General features: G+C 42.6%; 1 protein-coding gene across 3 annotated transcripts; it reads right to left on the bottom strand.

The window, feature by feature from the left end:
• Positions 1-4036: 4036 nt before the first annotated feature.
• On the bottom strand, positions 4037-25317 carry LOC147434343 (protein CLAVATA3 INSENSITIVE RECEPTOR KINASE 5-like). Of its 3 annotated transcripts, none has more exons than XM_086490852.1 (11): positions 24283-25317; positions 7548-7699; positions 7400-7471; positions 7169-7312; positions 7012-7083; positions 6256-6315; positions 6069-6166; positions 5840-5986; positions 5318-5659; positions 4853-5235; positions 4037-4769 (listed from the first exon to the last, which is right to left on the bottom strand). In XM_086490852.1, the coding sequence occupies exons 2-11, from the start codon at positions 7670-7672 to the stop codon at positions 4452-4454; spliced, it is 1761 nt and encodes a 586-aa protein (XP_086346978.1). In that variant the 5' UTR covers positions 7673-7699; positions 24283-25317; the 3' UTR covers positions 4037-4451. The 3 variants fall into 3 exon arrangements, with proteins under 3 accessions (XP_086346978.1, XP_086346976.1, XP_086346977.1); XM_086490850.1 differs by having other exon boundaries at positions 7548-7683; XM_086490851.1 differs by lacking the exon at positions 24283-25317 and adding an exon at positions 23995-24191 and having other exon boundaries at positions 7548-7683.
• Between the last annotated feature and the right edge of the window lie 2253 nt (positions 25318-27570).

The raw sequence follows: 27570 nt of genomic DNA, 5'->3' as shown, positions 1-27570 counted from the left end.
TGTTGAATTGATAATTTTAAATAGGGGAGGAGTAGCTAAAGTTGTTTTAATCTTGTCAAAGCTACTCTATTGCTCTGTTTGCCAAATAAAGTGACGACCTTGATCCTTCAACTCGCTATTCATAGGCACAGTTATCTTTCCATATTCATAGGCACAGCTATCTTTCCATAATTTTGAATGAATTTGCGGTAATAGCCAACCATGTCCAAAAACATTTGAATCTCTTTCAAATTTTTGAGAGAAGGCCATTTCAACATAAGGTCATCGACTTTGTTAGGATCCATTGTAAGACCCTCATCGAAAATAAAATGGTCAAGATATTGCACCTCTGTTTGCATAAAAGCACATTTTCTCCTCTAACCATATAAGGCATGCTTCTTTAAGCACATCAAAAACCTATCCTAAATTATCTAAATATTCTTCCTTAAAACAACTGTAAATAAGTATGTCGTCCTCTAAGTAGACAACTACAAATTTACCAAAATAAAGTCGTAAGACCATGTCCATAAGTCTCATAAATAGAACTGAAGCATTTGTCAACCCAAAGAAAAGAACAAGAAATTCAAAATGTGCCAACCATGTTTGGAAAGCTATTTTAAGAATATATTTTACATCAACTCATAATTGATGATATTAATACCGCAAAGTAATCTGCAATCGTAATATAGCCCCATAGAGAGGATCAAAAAGCTCATCAACTATGGGCTTCGAATTCTTATTCTTTATACAAACCTTATTTAAACCGCGATAGTCTACGCACATGCGCACTCTTCCTCACCAAGAGACTAAGGATTCCCATGGAGAATACTAGGTCTAATGAAACCCTTATTAATATATTCAGCTAACTAGCGTTTCAATTCCTTAATTTCACTTTGATTAATTCTAGATGTGGTTTGCTTATAGGTTTTTTGTTTTTTTGCACTTCTATCCTTTGTTGTATTTCCCTTTTTGGAGGTAAATCCAAAGGGAAATCATCCAAAAAAATATCTCTATATTCACACAAAACTCAATTAAGCTCATCACTTTGAAAAACAAAATTAGACTTTTTCTTTTCATGTAGAAAGAAGTTAAACAAGTAACACAACTAAATATTCTCTATTTCGTTTGCTTTTGGTAGTAATTGCAACTCGATCGTCCATATGATAGGAGAAGAGGGGACATTATTTTCCAAAAAGTAAAACATGATTACGATTAGCTTCAAATTGAAAAGATTGGTGTTGATAGCTATGCTTCAAAGTAGCTCTTAAGCTATACAATCACTCTCTTGGCATGTTTGTAACTTAAAAGTTGATGTTCATTGGATGACCCCGGACTTCCAGTGGTATATCCTTGATCATAGTGTCCCAAACATCTTAGCTTTGCCCTTCCATAAAAGACAATGTGTAATTGTGTGTACTCTTCATCTGTGGAAGCTTCAATCGCTTAACTAAAGCAGAAGGTTATGGGTTGCCCCATTGTGGACGAGTATGCGCACCTCGTGTCCATTAATGTAGCCATTAGTTGTTGCCACATTGAAGCTATGAGCAATCACTCGTGCTTCTATGGAGTAAGAGACTTCCACCTTCATAAACTCAAAAGATGGATTTAGCTGCATTAATTAAACAATGTGCAGAACCTTGTCCTTACCTTAAACTGCTTTGTTGTCACTTTTCTTGCTGTATACTTCTGATCAAAAGGCAATCCCACTTGGTATGCTTTGTCAAAGAGACTCTTGAAGCATATATTATCCTTCTTTGCCTTGGCAAAATCTACTATAAACAAAGAACATGGAGAACCCTTAACCTTCTTTGCGACTTCTTGATCATGAGAACATGCCTTGCAGCAGTTCATGGTTGTGGTTGTTGTGAGAAGAAGTGTGAGTATCTATTGTAGGCCGCCTAGCGCATAGGTATTTCTCATCCACATCATACAATAAAGCTTCAAAAATTGCACCTTCCAAAGATTTACAATGCAGATGATACTATTTTTTCTTTACTTCCCGTTATAATCCTCCTAGGAATTCCCACACTTTGTGAAATTCATTGAGGTTATCGAGCTTGAATATCACTTTTCGACATCAAGAAATATAATTGATCAAAGATGACGTATGCATGAAGCACTGTTTTTTACAACATCCACCACTTGTAAGCCTTGCCTTCAAGTACTAAACTCCTTCCGAAAGAGTAGAATATGTATGGAGTATGATGGACATCAATCCACTAGTACAAAAAGTTATTCACCACACCTTCGTTCCTCTCCTTGTTTTCACCTCTATACACACCTTATCCAAGATGAAGTCTTCTTGTTCTTGTGTGCTATTGGAAGAGATTCGGATGACAGTGGTCCACCCTCAATCCGTTGATAGGCCACAACAAGATGTGACCAATCCTTGGACATCTGCGTCATGAAGTTGTTAACTAGTTGCATGTGTGCAATTAAGTTGGCATTGATGGCCGCCAAATTCTTTTCATTGGATATGTGCAATAGAGGAGAGCATTAAATGCTTGGATATCGATGACTATGGTCATCATGCAATGCATCGCTTTCCTCAACCCGCATATCTTCCACGACTGCATCCATCACTACAAGTGACGGACAAGTGAAGCGGTCTTCAAAACTGCAGGTGAAGCGGTCTCCAAATCTATGACTTGCCAAAAGCGATTGATCCTACCATCTCACTATGCATAAATTGCAAAAAACACTATAAAATTCAACAGTTTTAAATTTTAAAATTTCTTAGTTTGACTTGCTTGCCATCTTTTACCGCCTCTGAAAGGCCCTTGCCATCTCTCTCTCAAGACTTCCAAGCTTTGGAAGTTAGGGTGATCTCTACAATGTCTAAAAACCTCCTTGGAGGGGGGATGGCCAACAAAGGCCTTGTGAATTAACCCCTAAAAGGATACACCCAAGTGTGAACAAGCTTGAAAAAAGCAAGATATGGCATGCAACTTGCTCACGACAACGCAAGAGGGACAGAACACTCACACCAGCCACTCTAAAGCTCGGTTTCATGCGCTCAAGGAGGAAAGCCCTGAGCTCGCCAAGGAACTCAAGTTTGGAGCCATTCCCACTTCGTTCCGTGCAAGTTGTACATGCAAAAGGCATGACTCTGACATTCCTACACCATTGAAAGGCCCAAAGGCCACCTTGGGTCATGATCGACACTCCTCCAAATCAACCCCTTTTGGCCTAGCTAGAGTATCGTCTATGTGTGGCCATGCCATTGGGCGGTGCCCACTTGCTAATACCTGTCTTGACATCCCCCCTACAATTGAGAGCTTAAACTCATCAAAAGTTGATTAGCATGTGAAACTCGTATTTTCATGTAGAATTCCATGCCTAATTAAGGTACGTCCAACAAGGCAAGCCTAAATTGTTTTGCTATAGCATTTTCGACAATAATGTTAGCAAAATCTCTTAATCCTTCAGTCATCACTTTAAGATGGGCCTTACGCTATGACCCTATAGTCTTTAAATACTCGAAGTTCCGTGTAAGAACTGCTCGAGTATTATCTCTTATATTCCTAGGTTGCTTACAGTAAAGGAAGTTTTCAAGTATCTCTCCTGTTCTAGCCAATTCACATGCCCAAGTTCTCTTTAGAGACAATGGAGACGTTTTTCAAACCCAGACACCCCTCACAAGAGAACGTGGGCATGTGAATTGGTCTAGAACAGGAGAGATACTTGAAACTCTTTACTGTAAGCAACCTAGAATATAAGATATAATATTCGAGCAGTTCTTACCACGGAAACTTCGAGTATTTAAAGACTATAGGGTCATAGCGAATGGCCCATCTTAAAGTGTAAGACTGAAGGATTAAGAGATTTTGCTAACATTATTGTCGAAAATGCTATAGCAAAACAAATTAGGCTTGCCTTGTTGGACGTGATTGTGATGGAGTCACAGTATTTTGGCCACCAGGGCTCAAATTCAGCAGTCGTGTTGCTGATGTGCATGCCAAGTACAAATCACCATTCCCAAGAAAGTAGTACAACTTTCTCATGATACGCGCTTTGATCCTATACATCTGACGAATTAAAAGGCTGGAGAGAAGCATACAGAAATTCAGTGAGAATTGCCATCACCAATGCCATGGATTACAATGGGAAAAAAATGTGTGGTGCTCGTAAAGACACCCCATAGTGCTTGTTGTTGCCATTTGGACTCCAGCAACAATGCACAGTGGTGGGATGAGGTTTGTTTGGCTAGGTTCTGAATCAGGGGCCTTGTGCTCGAATTGTGAAGCTACAGGATTGATTACAACAAGGGATTTGCTTGCATGAAACGCTCTGCAGTGCTTCGCAAACGGCAGCTCTTTCAACATGCCCCACCAGCAGCATGTAGCACTCAGCCAGGCTTGAGCCTAGAGCAGCCAATCAGATTTGTCCTTGTGGACCCCTCATCAGACCACGATACTTCATGCATCCAGCTGAAACCACCAGCCAAGCAATTCCAGAGGATGCGGTTATCATCATCTAGGACCGGATAGCTCGACTGCCTCTAGAATCAAGGAAGCATCGTCCACCAGATCAAAATATGTCTGAGGTATGAGCTCTGCACTTTGCGTGCGATCAACTTCTGCTCTTTGCCACGCTTCCCACCTCTCCATGAGGCCATCGCCTTCAAGCATCCTTAACACTTCCGCCATCTTCGGTCGATCAGCAGGATCAAATTGAGTGCATAATAGGGAAATCTGGGCCATCTCCTCCAGCTCACCATCCAGATAATCAAGTTTAAGTTCATCATCTACGAGTTCTTCGAGCCTTTTCTCTTGCTCCAAGAGTTTCACCTGTGAATATAGCATATTAGTTTCAGGCCCCACAATTAGATAAACAGGTGAAACAGGGCATAAATAACCAGTTAAAATGTTACCCATTCCAAAAGGACTAGGCCCCTCTGATTGGAATGACGGCCAAAATCAATGGCCCTTTGCCCAGTAATAAGCTCCAGCAATAGAACCCCAAACCCAAAAACATCTGTTTTATCAGATGATTGTCCTGTGAACAAGTACTCAGGTGCTATGTGTCCGACGGTACCCCGGACAGTAGTTGTTACATGAGACTGTCGATGATCCAAGAGCTTCGCTAATCCAAAGTCTCCAACTACAGCTTCTAACTCTTCATCCAGGAGAATATTGGCTGCCTTGACATCTCGGTGAATGATTTTTGGATCACACTGCTCATGCAGATAAAGTAGACCTCTGGCAGCACCAACAGCAATCCGCTTACGAGTCGGCCAGTCAAGGATAGGCTTCTCTGAGCAAAAAAACGCGTAAACACAAAGCATTAGTGTCTCCTGGCTTGCAGCAAATGATTCTTCAATAAGAAATCTTCTAACCTTTCAGTCGAGAAGCTACACTTCCATTTGGCATATAGGGATAGACAAGTAGTCGTTCTGTTGAGGTTACACAGTAGCCAATCAAACGAAGGAGATTTCTGTGCACAGCAAGGCTAATCATCTCTACTTCTGTTTGAAATTGGGCCTCACCCCCTGCAGCATTCCTATCCTTCAACCGTTTCACAGCGACTACTGAATTGTCAGGCAGACAAGCTTTGTACACATTTCCAAATCCGCCCCTTCCAAGTATTTTGCTGTTGTGGAAGTTTTCTGTGGCAGTTTGAAGTTCTCGGAAAGAAAACCGTTTCAGCTGCCCTAGGCATACTTCTGAATTTCCAAGCTCTGCAAGAAAAGACTTCTAGGAATTAAGGAGATGTTGAAAAGAAGTATTTAAAGCAAAACATTGAGGTCGGCACAGATGGAAGAAATGACTTCTGCATCAGCCAAAGCTTTAGCTAAATAATTTCTCTAGTAAGGCAGAAGGACAGCCAGCGCTAATACTAAAAAGGTAATCCCTATCACCTGTATCGAAAAAAATTTGCTGATTTCGACGGCGCCTCCACAGCATAAATGCACTGACTGCCAGTATTAATGATACAATAGAACCAGCACCTGTACCAACAGCTATGGCCTCTATTTTTGATCGTCCTTGAGCATTCCGTCCACTTTCTGTTTGAGCAAAATACGTGCTTTCCTTAAAAAAGGTAAAAGAAAAAATTCCAGTTACTACAAGATAGAATCTGCTGCCAACCATGTGGACCATTTGGTGAGACAGATAATGGAGAAGGAGGTTCCCCAGGGCAATCATGAAGAGCATCATATCCACAAAGATTTGGATTTCCAGACACACTGCAAAAGAATGTGAAGGCTCATCCAGGTGAGCATAGAAAGTAAAAAACTGCTTGCAGAAACGATAAACAAAGCTACATAACAATTACTTGAACGTTGTTGCTGACAAGCGAGGCACATTTCCACTTAAGTTGTTGTAAGATAAATCCCTGGTAATTGATTCAATATCAAAATTAGTCTCATATGCTGCTTTAAATTGGACCTCTCTCATGCAGACAAGTAAACAGTCTTCACTGTCATCAAAACATCAGATTGTCAAACATTTTGACTGGAAACCAAGTAGGCCTTTCAGGAACAAAACCCAGACAAAAGGTAAAAAGAAGGAGATAGCCTAGTTCTATGTAATCAATGCTCAAATCAGTTCTGATTCTCACAGTTCATTTACACTGAAGCTTGCATGAATTAGAAAACATCCATGACCTCCATGCCTTGCTAAACCAGTTGCCAAAATGATCTCCATAAGCCGCTCTACTCATCTGACAAAGCTCTATCTAGGCCCAAGGCCATAGAATCGATTTGTAAAGGTGACCAGGAAAGATTTCAGTCAATGAACCACAAAACAACCTACAGATTTCAGAAATGTTTCAAGACTGGCTCCCTAAATGAATTTGTATCAGAATTACATTGCCTCCCATTGTGAATCCTAACATTCTCAGGCAGATAGTCCCTATTTGTAAAGAGGGTTAGTGGTGAAGAGACCTTAGAACCAATTAGCTGCACTTTAATGCTTTCTACATGCTGCTCCAAAATGGCTCGGAGGCCAACCAGTGGCTTCTGTTTGAAGGAAGACATGGTTTTGATCATTATTCCTGAAAAGCAGGCATCAATATGTTGCGGACACTCACAAATAATCCAAAACGTCAATGTTTGCCAACCATGCCGGAAAAGGCCCAGAGAAGCTGTTGTTGTTAAGACGCCTGACGAAATAATGGATTGAAAAAAGTCAGACAGAACTTCAAAACAACAATTTAAAAATTTGTGCAAAGTGCGTGAGGAACTCACAAATAGGTCAGACTGTTTAGCTGGCCCAAGGATTGAGGTAATGGCCCACTAATGTGGTTGTTGGAGAGGTCTAGACTAACAAGCTTAGAAAGCTTTCCGATTTCTACCGGGAGTTGGCCGGAGATATTGTTGTTTTCGAGCATTCTGCAATGTAGAAATCAAAAGCTTAGGTTCCCAATTCCTAACAGCTCCTTCCACAGAAAAGCAGCCCAAACAAGTAATAACACTCACAATGACTCTAAATTAGTGAGATTTCCAATCTCTGGAGGAAGGGTCCCGGAGAGCTGCAAGTTGGGTAACCCTCTGCCAAGAAGACGCACCATGATCACTCTACCAAATGCAGCCACATAGAAGCAAAACAAAATAAGAGAATACTTACAAGTTAGTGACAAACGATTTTTGGGTGGAGCATGTCACGTGATACCAGCTGCAAGGGTCCACAGAATTGGCATCCCAGCTACCCAGTGCGTTTGTTGGGTCATCGAGGTGCTGCTTGATAACCATCAAGGCTTGAACTGCACAAAGTAGTTACTACAAATAATGTTCAGTAAGTTTATGGACAGTTTCTTCACGAGGTTTTTGGTGACACAAACAATATAGTTGTCACAAAAATCTACTCAAAACAAACAAGATCCCACATTGCATATAAGTTGAAAATGTTATCGTATAAAGTCCCCTCTTCTCCCCTACTCTTCTCTATGGTACGGAGATTTGGGGGCCAGGGAGCCATTGGTGGGATGCAATGGACCAGAAGTTGAAGAAGATGAGAAAGTGGAAGATGACAAGGAAGGTGGGTGACGAGGGCAGTCCTACTACAGAGCCCAGCTTGTGTCTTGCAAAGGCTCAAGACAAAGCAAGGCAAGAGGAAGTCATGGAGCAGTTACTTCATTATCCCAATGTCATATGTGCATGGCTCTGTGTGCCACGTTGACATGCTTCATCAACATCCAGAGAAATTTTTCACTTATCCCTAGATAGGAAATGTCTAGAATTCTAGGAGGATTAGTACCATCAATTTTGTGAGCCTGTTCGCACGACCTACATGTCCACACGAGTCCAATAGATTAGGATTTCTAGTTTTGAAACCCTCTTGCATAAATGGATTGTACAAGCGTTTTGGCAGATGTTGTTACACTACGGTGGGCATCTGGCATGACGTGCATGTAAGTTTGGTTAGAGGAATCCAGTGAGCCATTCCCCGAGTCAATCAGATTCCTGGATCGGCAGATGTGTGACAGTTTCACCCAGAAACTTAGCCCTTGTCAAACTTATTAATAAATCATAGTGATGACATGTCATGGCCAACTGGACGCACTCCAGACAGAGGGAGGTCCAAATCCTAGTGAAAGATACAGATAAAGTTATAATAAATTGCAAAACCAATTCCGAAAGACCAAAGATGAAAGGTTCCATTTATACGTTGTTCTAACTTATAGGGTCCTATCCAATGGGGCCCAAGCGACACTAGAACCTTAAAAATAAAGCTGGATCCCCAAATCCCGTGAATATGCTGACGTGGTAACGTTGTATAGAATTTTCGCGTTTTTCGATGACACTTGACATGGCACCGTACGGATTTCTGTGATTTGCATTGGCTACCGCTAGCGCCGGCTTTTGGGCCCAGGATGCTTTTAGACTTGCAACTTTTCATGTTACTGCTTTTAGAAGACCATGGGCCTATAAATTAACTGTCAGGGCCTCACTATGGCCATTGTGAAGTTGTTGAGAGCTTGGTAGAGTTGAGGACCCTCAGACATTGTACTTTGTGAAGCATCAATAATAAAGAGATATCGACATGGGCGCCAATCTTTGGGGCCAATCTCTCTGGGCACGGAACTTCGTCATGCCGTGTCGTCTCTCTCAGATCTCTTCAAGTTTGTTAAGTTGTTTTCTGTTTCTCACAAGTGTTGCATCAGATTCTCGGGTTGGGGTGCCCAAGTCTATTACAAAGGTATCAAAGCTCAATCGATTTTCCTTCTACGGAGAATCCGATCCCCTTTGTCGCAACACACATGGGAATCTTGCAAGGAGGAAACTATCGCACCGGACCACTCAGATTCGGGTGAAAACACTGAAGATTCAAATGGACATTGGCCACCTTCTGTCAACTCGAAAGGGAAGTACAGGCCACCTCTACACACGTAATATGAACGAATGGAGATGCAGAATCAGCAACAAGTTGATGATTGTGCTCAACAAATGCTCCAATATTCAAAGATTCTCAGTATGCAAAATTTTTTATCAAGCACCCAATTGATGAAATGCATTCCCAATGGCAAACGGCCATCCGTTCTCCTCTAAAGTCAGCTCTGAAGAAGACATCTACATTGGCAACACCTACTCAGAGGGTGTACTCGGAGGATGAATTTGACGACGCAGTAGAAAGGCAAGTCGGTCGACTCATGAAGACCAAGAAGCAACCGAGGAGGCACAGTCGAGTAGCAGACTATCTTGGCTACTTGGGTCGGAAATCTACTTTTGAGAATGCACGAAAGACACAGAAGCGGTGACAAGGACAGAAAGAGCAGGAAGAAGAGAAAGACTCAGAGGCATAGAAAAAGAAAGAAGAAGGCAAAGAAGAGCCGATCCCACCGGAGATCTCGAAAGTCCTTCGACAGGTCAGATGAGGACTCATCTTCCTTTGAAAGTTCGGACTCCGATTAGAGACGTTTTCTACAAAGAGGAAGTATTTTTATAGAGCCAATCAATATGATTTTCTCAAGGATAACGGCAAGAAGCCCAAAGATTTCAAAGAGGGTGGGCAGCCTACTCCGGAGGACGCTACTCCAAGCACTCCAAGGTCAAGAGGGCAGTATCTTATCGTAAGGGAAACGCACAAACATGGTGGTCTACCCTACTGCTACGGAGGGAAGCACCAACAAAGTGGCTACAGTTCGAGTGAATTTTTACCTCTTCATGGCTCACTCAAGAGTACGAACGTGACATGATAACCGCTTGGAATCATCTACGGATGACCAAGGAAGATACATTGGACATCTACTGCCAAAGATTCTGGGATACTTTTCTACTAGCCTCTTCTTTCAAAAAGATCACCTTTAAGTAGATTGAACGATTTTGTTGTGGTCTACCTAAAGAGATACGCGATTATTGTTTGCTGCTGAAGTTTGAGTCCATGCAACAACTAATGGGGCATGCCAAACAAGGGTTTGCAATGCACGTACGTACTCTTACATATCCTATTGATCAACTTTTGACAGAGCGAACAGGACAGAATTCGAACAACGGTAACAAAAGAAGGGGAAAGCTTCAGAAAAAGAAACCTTCAGGACCTCCGTGGGTCAGTTGTCAACAGAGCAGCGAATTGAGTACTTCAAGGAAGAAAAATGTTACGCTTGCAGAGAACAAGGGCAATGTGTTGGCCCGGTGTCCACACAAGGCATCCAGAGGACAGCCAAAGGACAAGCCAAAGAGTTCCAAAGCAACAGACGAGCGAGCAAGAAAAGGGAAGACGAAAACAAGACTAATAGCAGACTTTGTGGGGACCGACCTTGATCAGATGGACGAGAGTTCAGAGCTTTGAAGAGCGTGGGGCAAAGTGCGAGACCAGGAAGCCCTCATTTTCTTCGATGGAGGAGCAAAGGCCAACTTCATCTCAACCGAATTGGCGGCTCAACTTGGAATTACGCCAGAAGAAACGGGACCACCGACAGAGGCAGTTCTAGCGGCACCCGGATGAGATGTTACCATTACACTTGTCATTGGCAAACTACGGTTGCATTGTCAAGGTATTTAGGGCACGAGGACTTCTACATCGTGCCTTTGGAAGAGTGGGACAATCTCTTAGGAATCCCTTGGTTCCATAAGAGCAACGCAGTGGTCGACTATAGGGCAAGAAAAGCTATCTCGAAGAATGAGAAGGGTAGAGAGATTGTAATTGATGTAAAACTGAAGGGCGAGTTCGTCCCACTTGTATCGACTTCGGCCATTTCCAAATTAATGAAATCCAATCTTTTCGTTTACTCGATCTTCTTGAAAGAGTTGAATGACAATCAAAGGTCAAATATGTCCGACCTAAAGAAGGAACAACAAGATTTTCTGCATGCTCAAGCTAATTATCTCTCTGAAGGCTTACCACAAGAGTTACCTCCTTAGCGTCCTGAAGATCACACGATTGATTAGATTCCAAGTAGTACACCACCGAACCGGCCACCTTACTGAGTCAATCGAGCCCAAAATGAAGAAATTATGAACCAGATGAAAGAGCTTCTTGAGAAGGGTCTTATTCAACCCAGTACTTCACCCTTTTGTTCGCATGTGTTAGTAGTTCTTAAGAACGATGGATCCTCAAGAATGTGCATTGACTATAGAACTCTCAACAAAATCACCGTCAAGAACAGATTCCCTATTCCGAGGATCGATGATATACTAGACAAGACTTCACTGTTCTACTTGCTTTAGCAAAATTGATCTGAAGAGTGGTTAACACCACATCTGAATTGCTTCCGGGGATGTCTACAAGACACCTTTCAGGACATCTTTCGGTTTGTATGAGTATTTGGTGATGCCTTTTGGTCTCACAAATGCTCCGGCTACCAACCGCATGATGGGCAAGATTTTCACAGAGTATAGATCATTCGTGGCACCTTTTTCGACAACATCATCGTCTTCTCCAAGAGTGAGGCAAAGCACAGACACCATCTGCTACAGGTTTTCCATGCACTGCGGCAACATAGATTGGTAGTAAATGGGAAAAAGAGCGAGTTTTTCTTGCCAGAGATACACTTCTTGGAACACATTGTCTCAGCGGAAGGTATAAAGATGGACCCAAGCCAAAGTTGAGACCATTCGTGATTGGCCAGATTTGAAAAATGTTCATGAAGTTTGAAGCTTTTGGGTTCGTGTTCTTATTATCGGCCGTTCATTCAAAAGTTTGTAGAGATAGCTTCTCCATTACATGTGTTGACTCAAAAAGGGGTTCCCTTTACTTAGGGACCCTCAGAAATTGCATCCTTTTGGACTCTCAAGGAAAAGTTGACAACGGGTCCAGTGTTGGCTTTGCCAGACTTGTAAAACCCCTTTGAGGTTTACTGTGATGCTTGTGGTCGCAGTTTGGGAGCAGTCTTGATGCAAGAGGGCCATGTTATAGCTTACAAGAGCAGGGCGTTCTCACGTCCTGAATGGGTTGCACAAATTTATTAGAAAGAGCTTTAATAATTGTTCATGCTCTTAAAGAGTGGCAACATTTTCTACTCGGAACCGATTTCACCGATCACTAGAGTTTACGCTACTTCCTATCTCAGAAGGAGCTTTCGAAAAGCCAGGTATGGTGGGCAAATATTTTGTCACAGTTTCATTGATTCTCCATGTTCTAGGACAAAAGAATTTAGTGGCAGACGCGTTGTCTTGCAAGCCATTGGTTTTGGCTATTTCGGCGATTCATCATAGAAGCTTCGAGGATATGGTAGATCAATACGCCACCGATCCCAACTTTGCAAACATCTTTAACCGGATGAGAAGTGGGGAGACAGTTGCAGGCTATTCTATACGGGATTGCAATTTGATGCAGAAAACGATGTTATGTGTTACACAACCATTGAGAGAAAAGGTTATGATAGAGTGTCACTCTCCACTTTTATCGGGCCATCGCGGCATAGATACCACCTTGAAAGGTGTCAAGCATTACTTTTATTCGTTGAAGGCTCAAAAAGGATGTGGACGAGTTTGTTCGCAGTTGTTTAGAATGCCAAAAGGTCATGTTTGACAGGCATAAGGCACCAGGTCTTCTTCAGCCTCTACTCGTACCTTCTCGACCATGGAAAAGCATAGCAATGGACTTTATTTTTATCTACCCAAGACTCAAAGTGGGCATGATGGCATTTGGACAATTGTCACTGTTGACGTGTCAAGCCATTGAAGAACGGAGCTGTCACAAACGGGAGCGCATAACAATATAAAATACATTCGGATAAATAGACTTTATCACTTAGTACTGAAGCCAAAGGATATAGAGAGAAATAGATAGAGAGAGAGAGATAGAGAGTGAGAAGATCGACACAGTACTCGGGACCAGAAGATGGGCTGGTCCCCCCTCCCCCCCGTAATAGTATCTTTATTACTGAGGAGAAGTCTTACAAGCACTTGAACCGAACGTATTACCACGTTCGTTCTAGAATAAGACTTGATGGTTCCCGGAAGCCTCGGCTTCCGATTCCTAGGGCAAAACCCTATTCCAAGAAACTTCCGTTCCTTATTCCAAATCCTTGAGAAACAAGGTTCTCGCCTCTGAATCACACCTTCCAGACTCAGAGCATGGCATCCCTGCAACTCTTTTCCGACTCTGTTTCCAGAGTCCTATTCCTGCAGAATAACTCTGCTTTCTTGGACACGAAGTCCTTTCCTTGGGAATTTCAACTTTCGGATCACATCTCGAGAGTCTACCTCTCTTCAATCCGTGGATCTGCTTCCCAAACTTGGGTACGAAACCCTTGGGCTGAGCTAGCTCTAGTTCCTTAGAGCGCTTTTCTCCTGCAGAGGCTCATACCTTCCTCTGCTCCTACTCCCTCACTAAGAGGAAGTACACCTGCAAACAAATACTCAGAGTTCATAACATGAAAATCGTTACCTTCAAAGTCTCGATGGTCGAAACGCAACTCCGTTCTCGAAAAGCAATTCCCCGGAAGAGATCTCTCCATAGAAAATCCTCTCTTCCAATCCTACACACAAAAGAGGTGTGTTCTCGGGTTCCTTCTCGTAAATCAGCCCCGTCTACGACGTTTATGGGCTGAAAACAGAGAAAAACAGCAACTTGTCGCGATGGAAACACGCTTCGTAGACACTTCTTCGCGAGGGAACTCATGCACTGGGTCTTGGCGACATCTTGTACACTTGGGGCAGCCATGGGCATCACCGGCAACGTCTTCTTTACGGCGGCTGAAATCTGCAGCAGCATCTTCTCCTTGCAAAGATTGGTCCTTCCCTCTAAGTGAGGGCATGTGATGCTTTTATAGCTCCTAGCCACGGGCACAATAGCTGCTCGCCTAGAGATTGCGGCCGGTTTTTTTTTTTTTTCCCAAATTTTTTTTTTTCATTTTTTTTTTCTGTTCTGCCAAAAAAAGAGAGAGAAAACGTTGGCTGATCTGTTGCCTTATTTATCAGATGGCTGCCCACTTATTAAGTGGGCGGCCGACGTATTTTAAAAATAATCTGAACCTGCCCAAAAACTCAATAAAACCTTATAAGTTAAAAACAATGCTTTCACAGCACTTCCCAAGCGTCCCTGGATGCAATCACATGCACAGTTGCAATGCAGACATAGACTTCCTCGCGAGAAAACATCTGCTTTCCCGAAAGGCAATCCCGCTTTCTCAAAAAGCATCTGTTTTTCCTCAAAGTTTCCTCTGAACCCATCTTCATTCAAGTGCTTGCTTTTTCCTTGTGCACAATTCTAACACAGTTCGGAATTTCCTCCCGACTATGGATATTCCCTTTCCGATGCACCCGTCACCCACCTTGTGACGCATCAGGAATACCCATCACCTAGTCCTTTCCTACCGAACTTACCGTACAATCTCCTTCACGATGCTCTGTGTCACCCATCCTATGACGCATCAGAGATGTCCGTTCCCGGATGGTCGGATACTTCTTTCCGATGCTCCCTGTCACCCATCCCAAGTGACGCATCAGAAGTACCTGTTCCTGGTGGCCTTACAGATATTCCCGTTCTCAGTGCTCCCGTCATTACTTTGAATGACGCACTAGGAATACTCTGTACTCGAATGTCTCCAGTGAGAAAAGCCCTCTCACTTAAAATTCCAATAATTCATTTAGAATTATTTTTCCTTGGTGTTCCATGCGAGAAAACCCTCTCACTTATAAATCCAATAATTCATTTAGAATTATTTTTCTGTAAGATAAAGCCAATTTAGCAACAGGAGCCACTGTGCAGATCCCGACTGAGGGGCCTAAACCCTAAGAATAAGCAAATGAAGAAGCCGTCCGATGGGGCCCAAGTGATAGAAGAGAATAAAATAAAGCAAGACCCACACATACACGCGTGTGGAGCTGATGACGTGACAAAATTGTACAAATTTCGGATTTTGCGTTGGTTGTGCTAACGTGGCAGAACTGTACGGATTTTTGGATTTTGCATTGCTGACGTGGCAAACTATACAGATTTCCGCGGATTGCGCTCGCTGTGCTGACGTGGCAGTTGTACGAATTTCCATAGAACACACTTACTGCTTTTTGGGCTATATGTTTTTGTACCAGATGCTTTTGAGTTTAAGGCTTTTTATGTAAACTGCTTTTGGGCCTAGGGCCTTTAAATATGAGGCTAGGGCTCATTCTTTGGTACTCTTCCGGAAGAAGGTGCAGAGCGTGGAGTATCGGCTTTTACTGTGTTGATGCAATATAAAGAAACACCGAAAGGGACGCCAAGGTTTGGGGCCAATACTCTCTGGTAGAATTCCGCCACTCCATGTCGCGTGTGCTCTCTCTCTCTCTTTCAATTTAGTTATTGTTAAAGTGCTAAAAGTCTGTTCAGTCTGTTCTTTTCTCTTGGCACGTGGTGCCCGTCTTGCGACAGTCATCAACAGGTTCAGTAAGCACGCTCACTTCATTCCGGTAAAGAAGACAGTTAAGCCATATCATTTGGCTAAATTGTTTGTCTCACAGATTTTCCGATTACATGGTAAGTCTGAGTCTATTGTTTTGGACAGCGATCCCCGATTCACAAGTTTGTTTTGGAGGGCAATCTAGGAACATTGGCACGCGGTTGCAGTTCTCGTCCTCGTTACACCCACAAACTGGCGGACAATCTGAGATAGCTAATTCAGTGGTTTTAGACTTGTTGAAGTCATATATTTCGGATCAAAAGGCTCAATGGGAAAGTATTTGCCCTTGGTGGAGTTTGCCTACAATAACACAGTTCATACGTCGACGAGGAAGGCACCATCTGAGGTAATCCAAGGTGCTTAGAAGGTTCCACCTTTTCTAAGCACCAAAGATGAGATTTTTGAAGTAGATCAGTACACTCGGGATCTAGAAACTGCTTTTGCTAAGGTGCGTGAGGCTCTTGAGAAGTCTCAAGCACGGCATAAGAAGGCAGCGGACAAGCATCGACGTGACTTGCACTTGAAGGAGAATGATTGAAATGATTGGTTGCTTTTACAGTTCGAGAAGGCACGCCTACGGAGACAAAAGGGTAAGGAGCAGCTTTTTCCAAAGCTAAGTGTGCGATATTATGGCCCTTTCCAAATTCAAGAGAAGATCAATGATGTATCCTTCAGATTGAAGTTACCAAATACTTGGAGGATTCACAATGCATTTCATGTGAGTCTGTTGAAACCTTTCAAAGGTGAGGTACCAGTAGACAAGGAGCTTGAGAAGCAACCTGAAGTGGAAGAGACCGAGGAGATTCTCGTTCCAAAACAAATATTGGCTCACAAGGAAAGGAGAGTGAAAGGTAAAGTGATACAACAATTCTTAGTTAAGTTCAAGAACTATCCGGCATTGGATGCAAAGTGGATGGAGGGGGAGGACCTAGCAAATACTCCTCAGATTTTGGAACTTTACTTAGAGGCTTTTTGTCTAGCTCCGACTATTCCAAGAGTTACTGATGACTAGCGCATAGTTACAGGCAATAGCCATTTTCAGGTCGTCGTTCCCCGTTCCCAATCTAGCTTCCTTTTCCGAGTCCTCGTTCCGTGTTTCAGAAGTGAGTGTCCCAAACAGGGAATGGCAATTCCCACCGGTTGTCGTTCCCCATTCCCCGTTCCGATTTCCCGTTCCGGGTAACTATGGACTAGCAGGTTGAATCTGGTGCAGCCGGGACTGCACAAGAGGGAAGTTACTCCGCTCCTTTGTCACAAATTACCCAAATGAAATAAAGTCACTGATTTCCTTTGTGATTTCACGGATATTGATGGGTTGACAGTATTCTACTATATGACTTTATGCAAGAAGTACTTCAAAATGGAATCTGTTATATGTGCTCTCTCACGTGTGTATTGTTTGAGTGCATGTTTGAAAGACGAAATGACTGCAACGTTTAGGTCTTGTTCACCTGAGAGGTGATGTGGATATGATAGTAACAAGATTTGGTTAATCAAGACATCCGCGAGAGATCAATGAGATCTGGATACGTCACAATAGATCATGATTCTCATCCAAGATCTCGACGCAGATAGTGATGTGAATGTGATTTGAACGTTCAGTGACTATCGTCTTTGTGCAAGTGCTGTGGATATGTGTTGTCTAGTACGTCAATACTTAAGAATCAGTGTCTACTGAACTAGTTTCTAACTTATGTTGGTTTTGCAGGCGTAATCGAGGGCGATTACAACTCTTTCAAGAGGAGGGTATGTCACAGAGTGATGACATGACCTTAAAAATAAATTTGGAACCCCAAATCGCGTGAGGATGCTGAATTGGTAGCACTAAACGAAATTTTGCGTTTTCTGCTAACTGCTAACGTGGCACCGTACGGATTTCCGTGATTTGCGATGATTGCCGCTAGCGTCAGCTTTTGGGCCCTAGATGCTTTTGAACTAGCAGCTTTTCATGTAATTGCTTTAAGAAGGCCATGGGCCTATAAATTAACTGCCATGGCCTCACTCTGACCATTTTGAAGCTGTGAGAGCTTGGCAGAGTTGAGGACCCTCGAACATTGTACTTGTGAAGCATCAATAATAAAGAGATATCGAAAGGGGCACCAGTCTTTGGGGCCAATCTCTCTGGGCGCCGAACTTCATCGTGCCGAGTTGTCTCTCTCTCAGATTTATTCAAGTTTGCTAAGTTGTTTTCAGTTTCTCACATGTGTTGCATCAGATCCTCGGCTTGGGGTACCCAGGTCTATTACAAAGGTTTTGCCCTACCTAAGCCTTAAGGAGTTCTTCAACCCAATGACTTACCCTATAAAGGGAGTAGATCTCCTAGCGATTGCATCAAATAGAGCCAACCCTTAGATCAGCCAGTGTTTTGGGTCATTCTCAACCAACGCCAGGGACCAACAGCCCTAGCGTTTTTTGCAAATCAGCCCTTGGTGTTTTTGCTCCTTCATCGCGAGCAACCTCCCGGAACTTCAAATCAGCCCAGCGTTTTCAGTTTTCAGCCCTTTCCCTCACCAGAACAGCCCAGATCTGCCACCGCGAGCTTCTCCGCTGCAACCCAGACCTTCGACATCCGATTGAGCCTCTCCTCGGCCATCCCCTCGCCGCATCGAGTGCTCCCATCATTGTCCATCATTGGCTCCATCATCATCTGCGTTCTCAGCCCTTGATTCCTCTCAAACCAGGAACACAAATCAGCCCTCGATTTTCCCCTTGGTGGCCATCAGCAACCCCTCATCAAGACGGATCCAAAGGTGCATCAAATCAGCCCCGGAGGTGCTTCATTTTAAAGAGTGACTGCGACGACATTCCCCATTCAAGTCGGTAGAGTCTACATTGAGGTATGGCATGTGTGTACATAAAGCAAATACCACATCGGCAACGGTGTGGGGGGCCCGAGGGTTGATTGGGACCCCATCAAGCGTCATTCTCCTTTTCTCTCTCTCTCCCCCTCTACACAGCTCTACCTCTCTCTCTCATTTTCTCGCTCTCTCCAAGGAAATAAAAGGAGCCATCATTCGTGCTAAGTAGCACACATTCAAGCAAGGAAAGAAGTAAAGATTTGTGAAAGTGTAAAGTCTAGATCTTGTCACCAATTCAATTCTGCTGCACCTGACGCCCAAGATCCACAATATGCAATAGACATAGAGGCTCACAACCAACAAATATAGTTCTTTTGGCAATGAAAAGGATCAATCAACCAAAAGTCAAAGACCAACATGAAGGTAAAAGCAAAGACTTCCATCAACAAGAAGCGATCCAATTCTCCAATCAATCAAAGACAAATTCAATGACAAATTCAGAAGCAAGTGCAACAACAATTGATGAAAACGAGGTATTGGCCAAGCCTGCAACATAAGACAGCACCATTCACTACCTTTTGGTCAAGAGTAAGCTTTTTTACATATGATGGCCAAGGGTCACTTGACTTGAGGTGCTTTTGGTGTGGAAACTGATCCATATGGACCATAAGCCTTCAGGCACCACTTGGCATGCTTACGGACCATATGGCAAGGGTACAAGCACTTGCGGACCTTAGGGCACTACAATGTATGACGCTTATAGAGCAAGGATACTAGGGCCCATGGGAGGGGTATATGGAGCTATGACAGGCATGTTTATGAATTGTTATAGAGAAGATACACCCTATAGGAGGGATGACTAGACAAGCGGAATTTTAAATGGTGAAGATCTAGGTTTTACACTTCCATGAATCCCTTACTTCCTTTCCTTACGTTAGAGATTCCTTTTAGATTGAATGATGGTTTCTTTTACCTTTCCCTTAAAAGAGGGAATGAAAGAGAACGATAGAGATGTGTAGAGAGAGAGAGAGAGAAGAGAATGACATCCGATGGTGTCCCAACCAACCCTCTCAAGGGGCCCCACACCGTTGCCGACGTGGTATTTGCTTTAGATTGCGAATGGAAAGTACACACATGCCATACCTCTCAAGTGCACTCTCTACTAACTCGAATGATGAACGTCATCGCGGTAACTCCTCAAGACGAGGCACCTCAGGGGCTAATTTGATGCACCTTTATATCCTTCTCAATGTGGGATTGCGGAAGGGATAGATCTAGGGCTAAAATACGCCTCGATGTGAGAGGATTGGAGGGATGAAATGGGTTGCAAACACACAAATCTGGCACGCAAAACGTAGCAAATCTATTGTGTAAAGCAGGGTTGAAAACGCAAATCTTGATGATGCCGATGATGGACAGCAATGAGAGCACTCGATGTCGGCGAGGGAATGGCCGAGGAGAGGCTCGATGGGCTGCCGAAGTACCGGACCACAACGAAGCAAACGATCCAGCTGAAGCACAAAAACAAGGAGTTATTGTTGAACTTGAGTACCAACTGATCAAGGAGCGACAGCGGCTTAGGAATGAATACTGTAATTTTGGGATTGAAGACAAGAACCATGAATTTTGTTTTTTATGAAATTTGTACGAATTTGCGACAAATAATGATTATAATTATGATGATCTTGGGTGCGCAGTCAGCATCCAAGCATGATCCAATGTCCTTTTGGCTATGATACTAGCCATATGACAAATTTTCAAACGCACTCAAGGTGCCCGTAGCTAGCTTATCCCTTTTATGCACACTACCATCACTGCACGTATGCATGACTGAATGATCACTCGCGGTATTTACTTTGGGGAAAGATTGTGTAAATGTTAAGAAGTGTGGATATTCTTTTATTACTTTCGATATATTCAGCTATGCCTTGCATTCGAGAACGATTGCTTTGATTTTAGAGACAGATTTTAGGGCTAGGGTTTCTACATTGAGGTCATAGACGCAACTGATCACAACGTTCGTTTGACCAATCACTAACTCTCTCTCTAGAAAGGTGGTCCATACCAATCTCTTTGTCGAGAGCTAGAATCCTCTACCACACTAATTTTCTCTCTTAGCTTAATGATCTGATTTTCTTTCTATAGCACATTTTCTCTCTAAACCTAATTTTATAATTGTCTCTACATCAAATTTTCTCTCTCTAGAACTAGATAAAACTTTCTCTCTCTAAGACTGCTATTTTTAAGATTAAAACAATGACACCCCTAAATTTGGGTAAAATCTGCTTTTTGGCTAGCGATTTAAGAAAAAAGGAGGGAAGAGGCCATATCGGGCACCCTACTTTTTTGGTAGTCCTCTACTCTCGCTAGTCTCCAAGAGCCATAAAAGCAGCAAACCACCCCCCCCCCTCCCCACCACACACACATACATAGATTGCTTGCAGATTGCGCATGGTTGCCTGAGCATTGACTCTCCAATTTCAGACCTCTTATCCTTGTACGAGAAGAGTTCCATGGAATAAAGAAATACCTGAACGGGAGCTGAGCGTTGACACTGGACAGTGGCAATCCAGGGCCACCAACTATGTATAGAGGCCTCCCGCTCCAACATCTTTGGATCATTAGCTGTATCTGTGAAGATCAATAATATTAAAAAATATAAAGGGGCATCTAGTTAGGGGCCATTGCATATGGGAGTGGAACTCCGCCACTCCATGTCAACTCTCAAGCATGAAGTTCTCTTTAAGTTCAAGTACTTAAAATGTTGCAGATTTGTTTTAATCGTGCTAGAGCCTCTTCCGGTTGTTATGTTCTGTTGGCACGTGGTGCCCTTCTGCTTACACCTAACCCAAAGGTAATCGATCTTGAGGGACCTCCTCCTCTGTAACAAAGGCAGATGTTGAAGTCGCTACTGTAGATTCAACTTTCCCAAAGGACATTTCCTCTAGTAATGGCCCTTCTCACCACAATGATTACAATGTCTTTGGGCTTTCAAGGCTTCCCGCTATGCATCGATCAAGTTCTACTTTTGTTTCTCTTTCGAATCTCCGGCCAAAGCCTCACTTGTATCAGAAGTTCTTGCTCTACTTTGAAGGGTTCAAATTTTCAATGTGTCATAGGACTTCGGCCAGGAGCATGTAAAGACAAGAAGACGCACTTTGTTACCTCCAGATGAGCGAATATATATGCACACCTTAGAGCCAAAGGCAAGGGAGCATTACATACGTCGATTCCTACTATGTATGAGATGTGGGGACAATTCATTGTCTCTTCATAGAAATATTCAAGCCTCTATCAAGGGCAATGGATTATACTGACCAGAGATGCCTTGGGCTATTCTTGCTCGAGCTACATCGGCTTAAACATGCTTTATTACAGAGTTCTACACGCTCTTGCACAAGATCTAACGAAAGGTAGGTGACAGATTTCTTCCAGAGGATCGACTCTTAAAAAGACCTCGAGACATGTCCATATTCGGCTCAAGGGACTTTCCTAGATAGAGCTATAGAGATTAATAGATCTTGGACTCTCTCGCAGATCACGTCAGCAATATATTCAAAATCACTACATCTAGCCTTTTAGGCATTTTGCATCTCCCACGAGGTTCTTTCCAAAAGAGGAGATTATTGCCATAATGCTATAGCGCATGATAGAGTTCATGCGATGGTACTTGCAGAGGCAACCCACTGAGGAGAGCAAGCTTTGGTAGATAGGCCACCACTTGGCTCTACTAGTTTGCTAAATTGTTAAAATTTTAGCATTTGTTTCTTCGTACTTGCCATATTGGACATTCAAATCATATGACGATGATGTGATTTCCTCGTCCCATAGGACTTTTAGGTCCTTTGAAGACATAAACAGACAATTCATTTCTCAACCGACCTCCCTCCCTTTCTCTCCCACTAGCCCCCTCACACAATGAAAGCATCAAAAATGGTTCCCCTTTTTCTAGCCCCACAACAAATTGATTCAAAACCCCAAAACTTGGAAACGATAAAACCATGAAATGTTTCATGCTACATTGAAAAAAATACACCATAGCTTATCTTCTATCCAACTAAAACACATACGCATTGCTTATATTTTCTTAGGCATGTTTGGTATTCAAGAATGTCCCATCCATACAACTATAACAACATCATCATTTCTTAACACTAAATGTATCAATGAGACTCACTATTGAATGTACCAAAGAGCAACATTCCCCTTGAATTTACATACGTTGCCCCAAAATCATAAAATGGCATGCAACACATAATGCCAAAGTTGGCAATTCAAATTGACAAGATCATAAGGGGCAAGGCTTGCCTCCCACTAATTAATCAACTTACAATTTTCTTATAGTGCTTACAGAAGCCAGCATGTTTAAGACTCAAATTGCCTTAATCAAGTGCATCTTCTTCAAGATTATCCTTCCTTAGCCAATACAAGTACTTTCTAAAAGAGAAAATACTGCAAAAGGCCTCAAAGACCTATGAGACCATAGAACCCATCATCAGCATATGATTCAAATGTCTACAGCGTTTTGAAGATTCCATGAGCTTGAAACTTTCCATGTCATCTCTTCAAATAGCATGCCAAAGAATCCAACTCTCAAGTCCAACTTAATCCAGATAAGCTGGCATTCTTCCATCGAACCCATCATCAGCATATGATTCAAATGTCTAGTACAAGATATACAGCATTTTGAAGATTCCATGAGCTTGAAACTTTTCATGTCATCTCTTCAAATAGCATGCCAAAGAATCCAACTCTCAAGTCCAACTTAATCCAGATAAGCTGGCATTCTTCCATAGAAATTGCCTTTCCGGAACTCAACATCACTTCCCACTGGGACATACCCCTAGATGATCCGAGGCAAGCCTAAATTCACATTTGAAAGCAAGGAAGGGAAAGGGACTAGCCATAATCTCCACACACTAATATAACCAAAATATCCATCCTGTGTATTCTGGAAAAAATACTATAGATGCAATGCATCCACAGTATTTCATCTCTTCAAATAGCATGCCAAAGAACCCAACTCTCAAGTCCACTTAATCGAAATAAGTTGGCATTCTTCCATAGCAATTGCTTTTCCGGAACTCAACATCACTTCCCACCGGGGCTATCCCTCGATGATCGGAGGCAAGCCTAAATTCACATTTGAAAGCAAGGAAGGGTAAGGGACTAGCCATACTCTCCACACGATAATATAACCGAAATATCCGTCCTGTGTAGTCTGGAAAAAATAATAAAGATGCAATGCAAGCCAAATTTCCAAATACCAACTAAAAGCCACAATGAGCTCCATAACTTGCTTGTGTCTTAAGACAAAGCTGAATGATGTATTGGAATTCTTCTCAACAGAATGTTACTTACAATTACTGGAGACGGGCAGAGACTTCAGCTAAAGACTTGGGTAAGGCACAAGCAGAGGAAAAGAAGATTAAAAAAAGCCATTTTCAAAACTTACTAATATGATAAGGAAGGAACGTATAACAATCTGAGGTGCAGCAATTAAATCAAACTCTATTCTCTGCTCTGGAAACAGAGAACTATCTGAAAGATCATCTTCCATGTGGAACATCCTCATATGGAAGAAGATAATCACACACACCACATCCAGATGTGAGAGAGGAATACACCCACATGCATAAAATTTCAGGCAAACATAACCTTGATTAGATGAACAGCAAAGATTCACAAAGATGGGGCAGAAAGTCAGAAACTAGATGCATCAGCTTATATGAAAGAAACTTGCCTTCAAAATTGACACCTTTGGAAGTGAGCACAGATGTAGAAGGGCAAGCCATAAGTGCGATGAATAGCAGCAGTACAAGAGAGAGTTTGCAGGTGTGCATTCCTGCGCGCTGCCTCTAGCAGCTCTCCAGGATCAGGGCAGATGAATAAGCACTGTCGGTAACCTGGTGTTATGGCTGAGTGGGAGCAGCATAGGCTTCGAGGGTGACATGAGAGAAAGAAGCTCTGTTCCTTTAGAGGAGCTATGGAAACCTTCCAGCAGTGTAGTACCTTTTCTGAGTACCAGATCGGTGAAAGCAAAACAGTGTGAGCAGTCGGTGATGTGCTTACTTTGAGAAGAAGGCTAAAACATTGTCTCATGTCTTTAGCCTTCTACTTGGGCACTGCACCTTAGCTGTATTATATACTAGTCCTTCCATCTACAATGGTAATAAAACTGCTTCCGTCTTTCATTGCAGATATGCCCAGCTTTAGCTCACTGTGACTAGCTGGTCCAGGTACGCTAGTTTCCATGCAGAGCTATGAAACTCGCCTGTTACTCACTATCTGCACGAACGGCACATCCAGCTCGTCCGTGTAAGCTTGCTTCCATGAACCATTGACCGGCGCATCGTAATACTTACTCGTCCGCTTACGTCTCATCCTTCTTATACAGTAGAAGCATGCAACTAAGTCGTACCTGCAATTTCTACAGGCAGGTGCTGCCTGTGCAATGCAGTCCTTTCTACAGAAGCTTTGAGAGTGAGGCAGTCCGCAAAACAGAATCCTTCAACAACCGGAGAGACGTAGTTACAGAGAGACAGAGAGGAACAATCTGCTTGCGATGGTGAGTAGTAGCAGGTGAAGGAAAGGAACCTCGTAAGCGATGGCGGAGACGAATGGAGCTATCAGAGATGAGAGAGAGAGAGAGAGAGAGAGAGAGATGAAGGGGCGGGGGGATGCGTGCGCGCGCTCGCGCATGAGCTTGAGAGAGAGAGAGAGAGAGAGAGGAGGGAATCTGTGAGTAGTCTTGAGCTTGCTTTGCGAAGGGGGAAGGGAAGGGGGGCGGGCCTACAGCTGCTGCTTCTCTCTCGCGATGGCGGAGCCCAAAGGGGTTTCTGAGTTTTGTCGGAAAGAGAAAGGGTGAGAGAGAAAGAGAGAGGAGGGAGGGGGGGAGGGGAGCGTGTGGCAGACTCGCAGAGCCTAGAGAGAAGAGAATGTCTCACACCAAGAGAGCTAGGACGTCACTATCCAGAAGTCCAGAAGTGTGCATGTAGGAAAATTTTGAGTGTTTTAACTACCCTTCTACCTGCACTTTTTTACCACTGTGTAGTTGGTAAATAGGTTATGGAAAGCGATAGTTTCTCTGTGCTTCTTGTTTGGGCCTCATACACGCCAAAACTTCGGCCATCGATTCCCTCGTAGGGTGGGCGGGTGTGTTTTACACAATGCTAAAACAAGGTTAAGAATTGTGAGAAACTCACAAGAGACTACTACCCATGAAGTGTGTGTGTGTGTGTATGTGTGTGTGTGTGTGCACGCAAACACACATGAGAAAGTTGTGCATGTGCATGTGTTTATGGAGAGGAGGAGAGAGAGAGAGTTTGTGTGTGTATGGAGAGAAAGAGAGAGAGAGAGAGAGAGAGTTCTTTTAGGATAAAGAAGGAAGATTGAGCTCTTAGAGAGAGAGTCAAAAAGAAGGAAGAGAGAACAAAGGTGCCCTTTAAACACACTACATAGACCTTGGTTTGCAAGAAAAGGCACACAACTAGCATGAAAATGTTAGGGTAATGGTCAAGTAACTCATGGGACAACCACACACCCATTTATTAACGCAAACTTTATTATTTCTAATGAATAGAATAAGGAGTCAATGAGATATTGTTCACTATTGGACTCCACCTACATCTTGTGTCTCCCTCTTCTCATCTCTTTCCTCACTGCACACACATGCATACGCTCTTGCATCGTGTGCTCTACAATTGGTATCAAAGCCATGGTTGTCGCTTGGTCGTGGAGAGAGATCGAGAAAGCTTAAGAGTTTTGTGAGAATGCAATGGGAGCTTGTGAGCTCAATTATATGCTCTTGTGGAAGCGCATAGAGAGTGTGGAAGGCAATGTGTAAGTGAAGGTGCCTTAAAAACTGTGTGTGCATCAAAACTATTTTGGAAATAATTTTCTCCTTGTAGATTGCAGCTATGAGATTTCTGCTATTTGAGCCTCTCCGTTTTGAAGTGGTCTATAATTTTGAAGAAGAAACTTTTTGCGAATTCACTATTTTCTCAGATGGACTATATACATATAATTTCAGGTTTTCTGTTTCTCACAGTATGCGAGTATGATACACTTTTGAAAGCACGACGAGTGTTCGAAGTTGAGTGCATAAATTTTGAGGTTGAAGATGCAAGTTAAACTTTTGAAGAGTTTGAATGGTTGATTTGGGCAAAGAAGAAGCAAGTAGAAACACACAATCCAACTCATTTTTTTGTTTTTTGAGCCCCAAAACACAGTCTTTGCATACCTCTCTCATATGAACTTTAATATGTATAATCTTGGAGTCTAACCAAGGGTTTTGACATACTCCGAACGTATTGGTGACATCAATGTTGTAAAAAATCTCCATAAGCTTTTTGCAGGCACAAATTGGCTTGCGGATTGGTTTCTACATGTGTCATTTTTATAGATTCCTTGTAGTTTTTGGAGTTTTAACATATTTACACTTCTGTGAGATGCATAAAGTACTATGATTGCTCTATGGTTATGCATAGTGCATTTTTTACTGCTTATGTGCTCTTTTGAGAGCGATTTTTTCCCGCAGGAAGTTTAGAAATTGTTTTATGCTTGCATCATTTTGGTGCTTATTTATGTGTAAATCCTATTACATTTAGTGGTGATACTGTGTTTATGTACGTTGAGTTACAGATACTGCTTTGTGCATTGATTATTGAGCCATCTTGGAATTTACGGTAGCCTTGATCATTTTTGAGACTTGATGCATAGATGGTCATTGCTTAGCTTAACCATAGTTTTGAGTTTACATAGCCTTTTGGAGGATCGTGGTCTCGACAGGGGGAGGTCACTATATAGAAATCTTGTATAGCATGTGCGTTCAAGAGGTATTTATAAAACCCCATATTCTACATTTTTTGAGGTATATAGAAACCCCTTATGTACCAAAATTTTCACTTTTTCAATTTAGAGTACCCTTTTATATGTTTATTTATTGTAACTTTATAAGGGAAATTAACTCCTTCTATTGAACTCACATGCTATTCTACATATTTTTGAGTGAAACCCTCGAGGTCGTGGT

The sequence above is a fragment of the Adiantum capillus-veneris genome, chromosome 19 (genome assembly GCF_014529385.1).
Source record: "Adiantum capillus-veneris isolate H3 chromosome 19, ASM1452938v2, whole genome shotgun sequence".
NCBI lineage: Eukaryota > Viridiplantae > Streptophyta > Polypodiopsida > Polypodiales > Pteridaceae > Adiantum > Adiantum capillus-veneris.
This window is presented reverse-complemented; position numbering and strand designations above follow the sequence as displayed.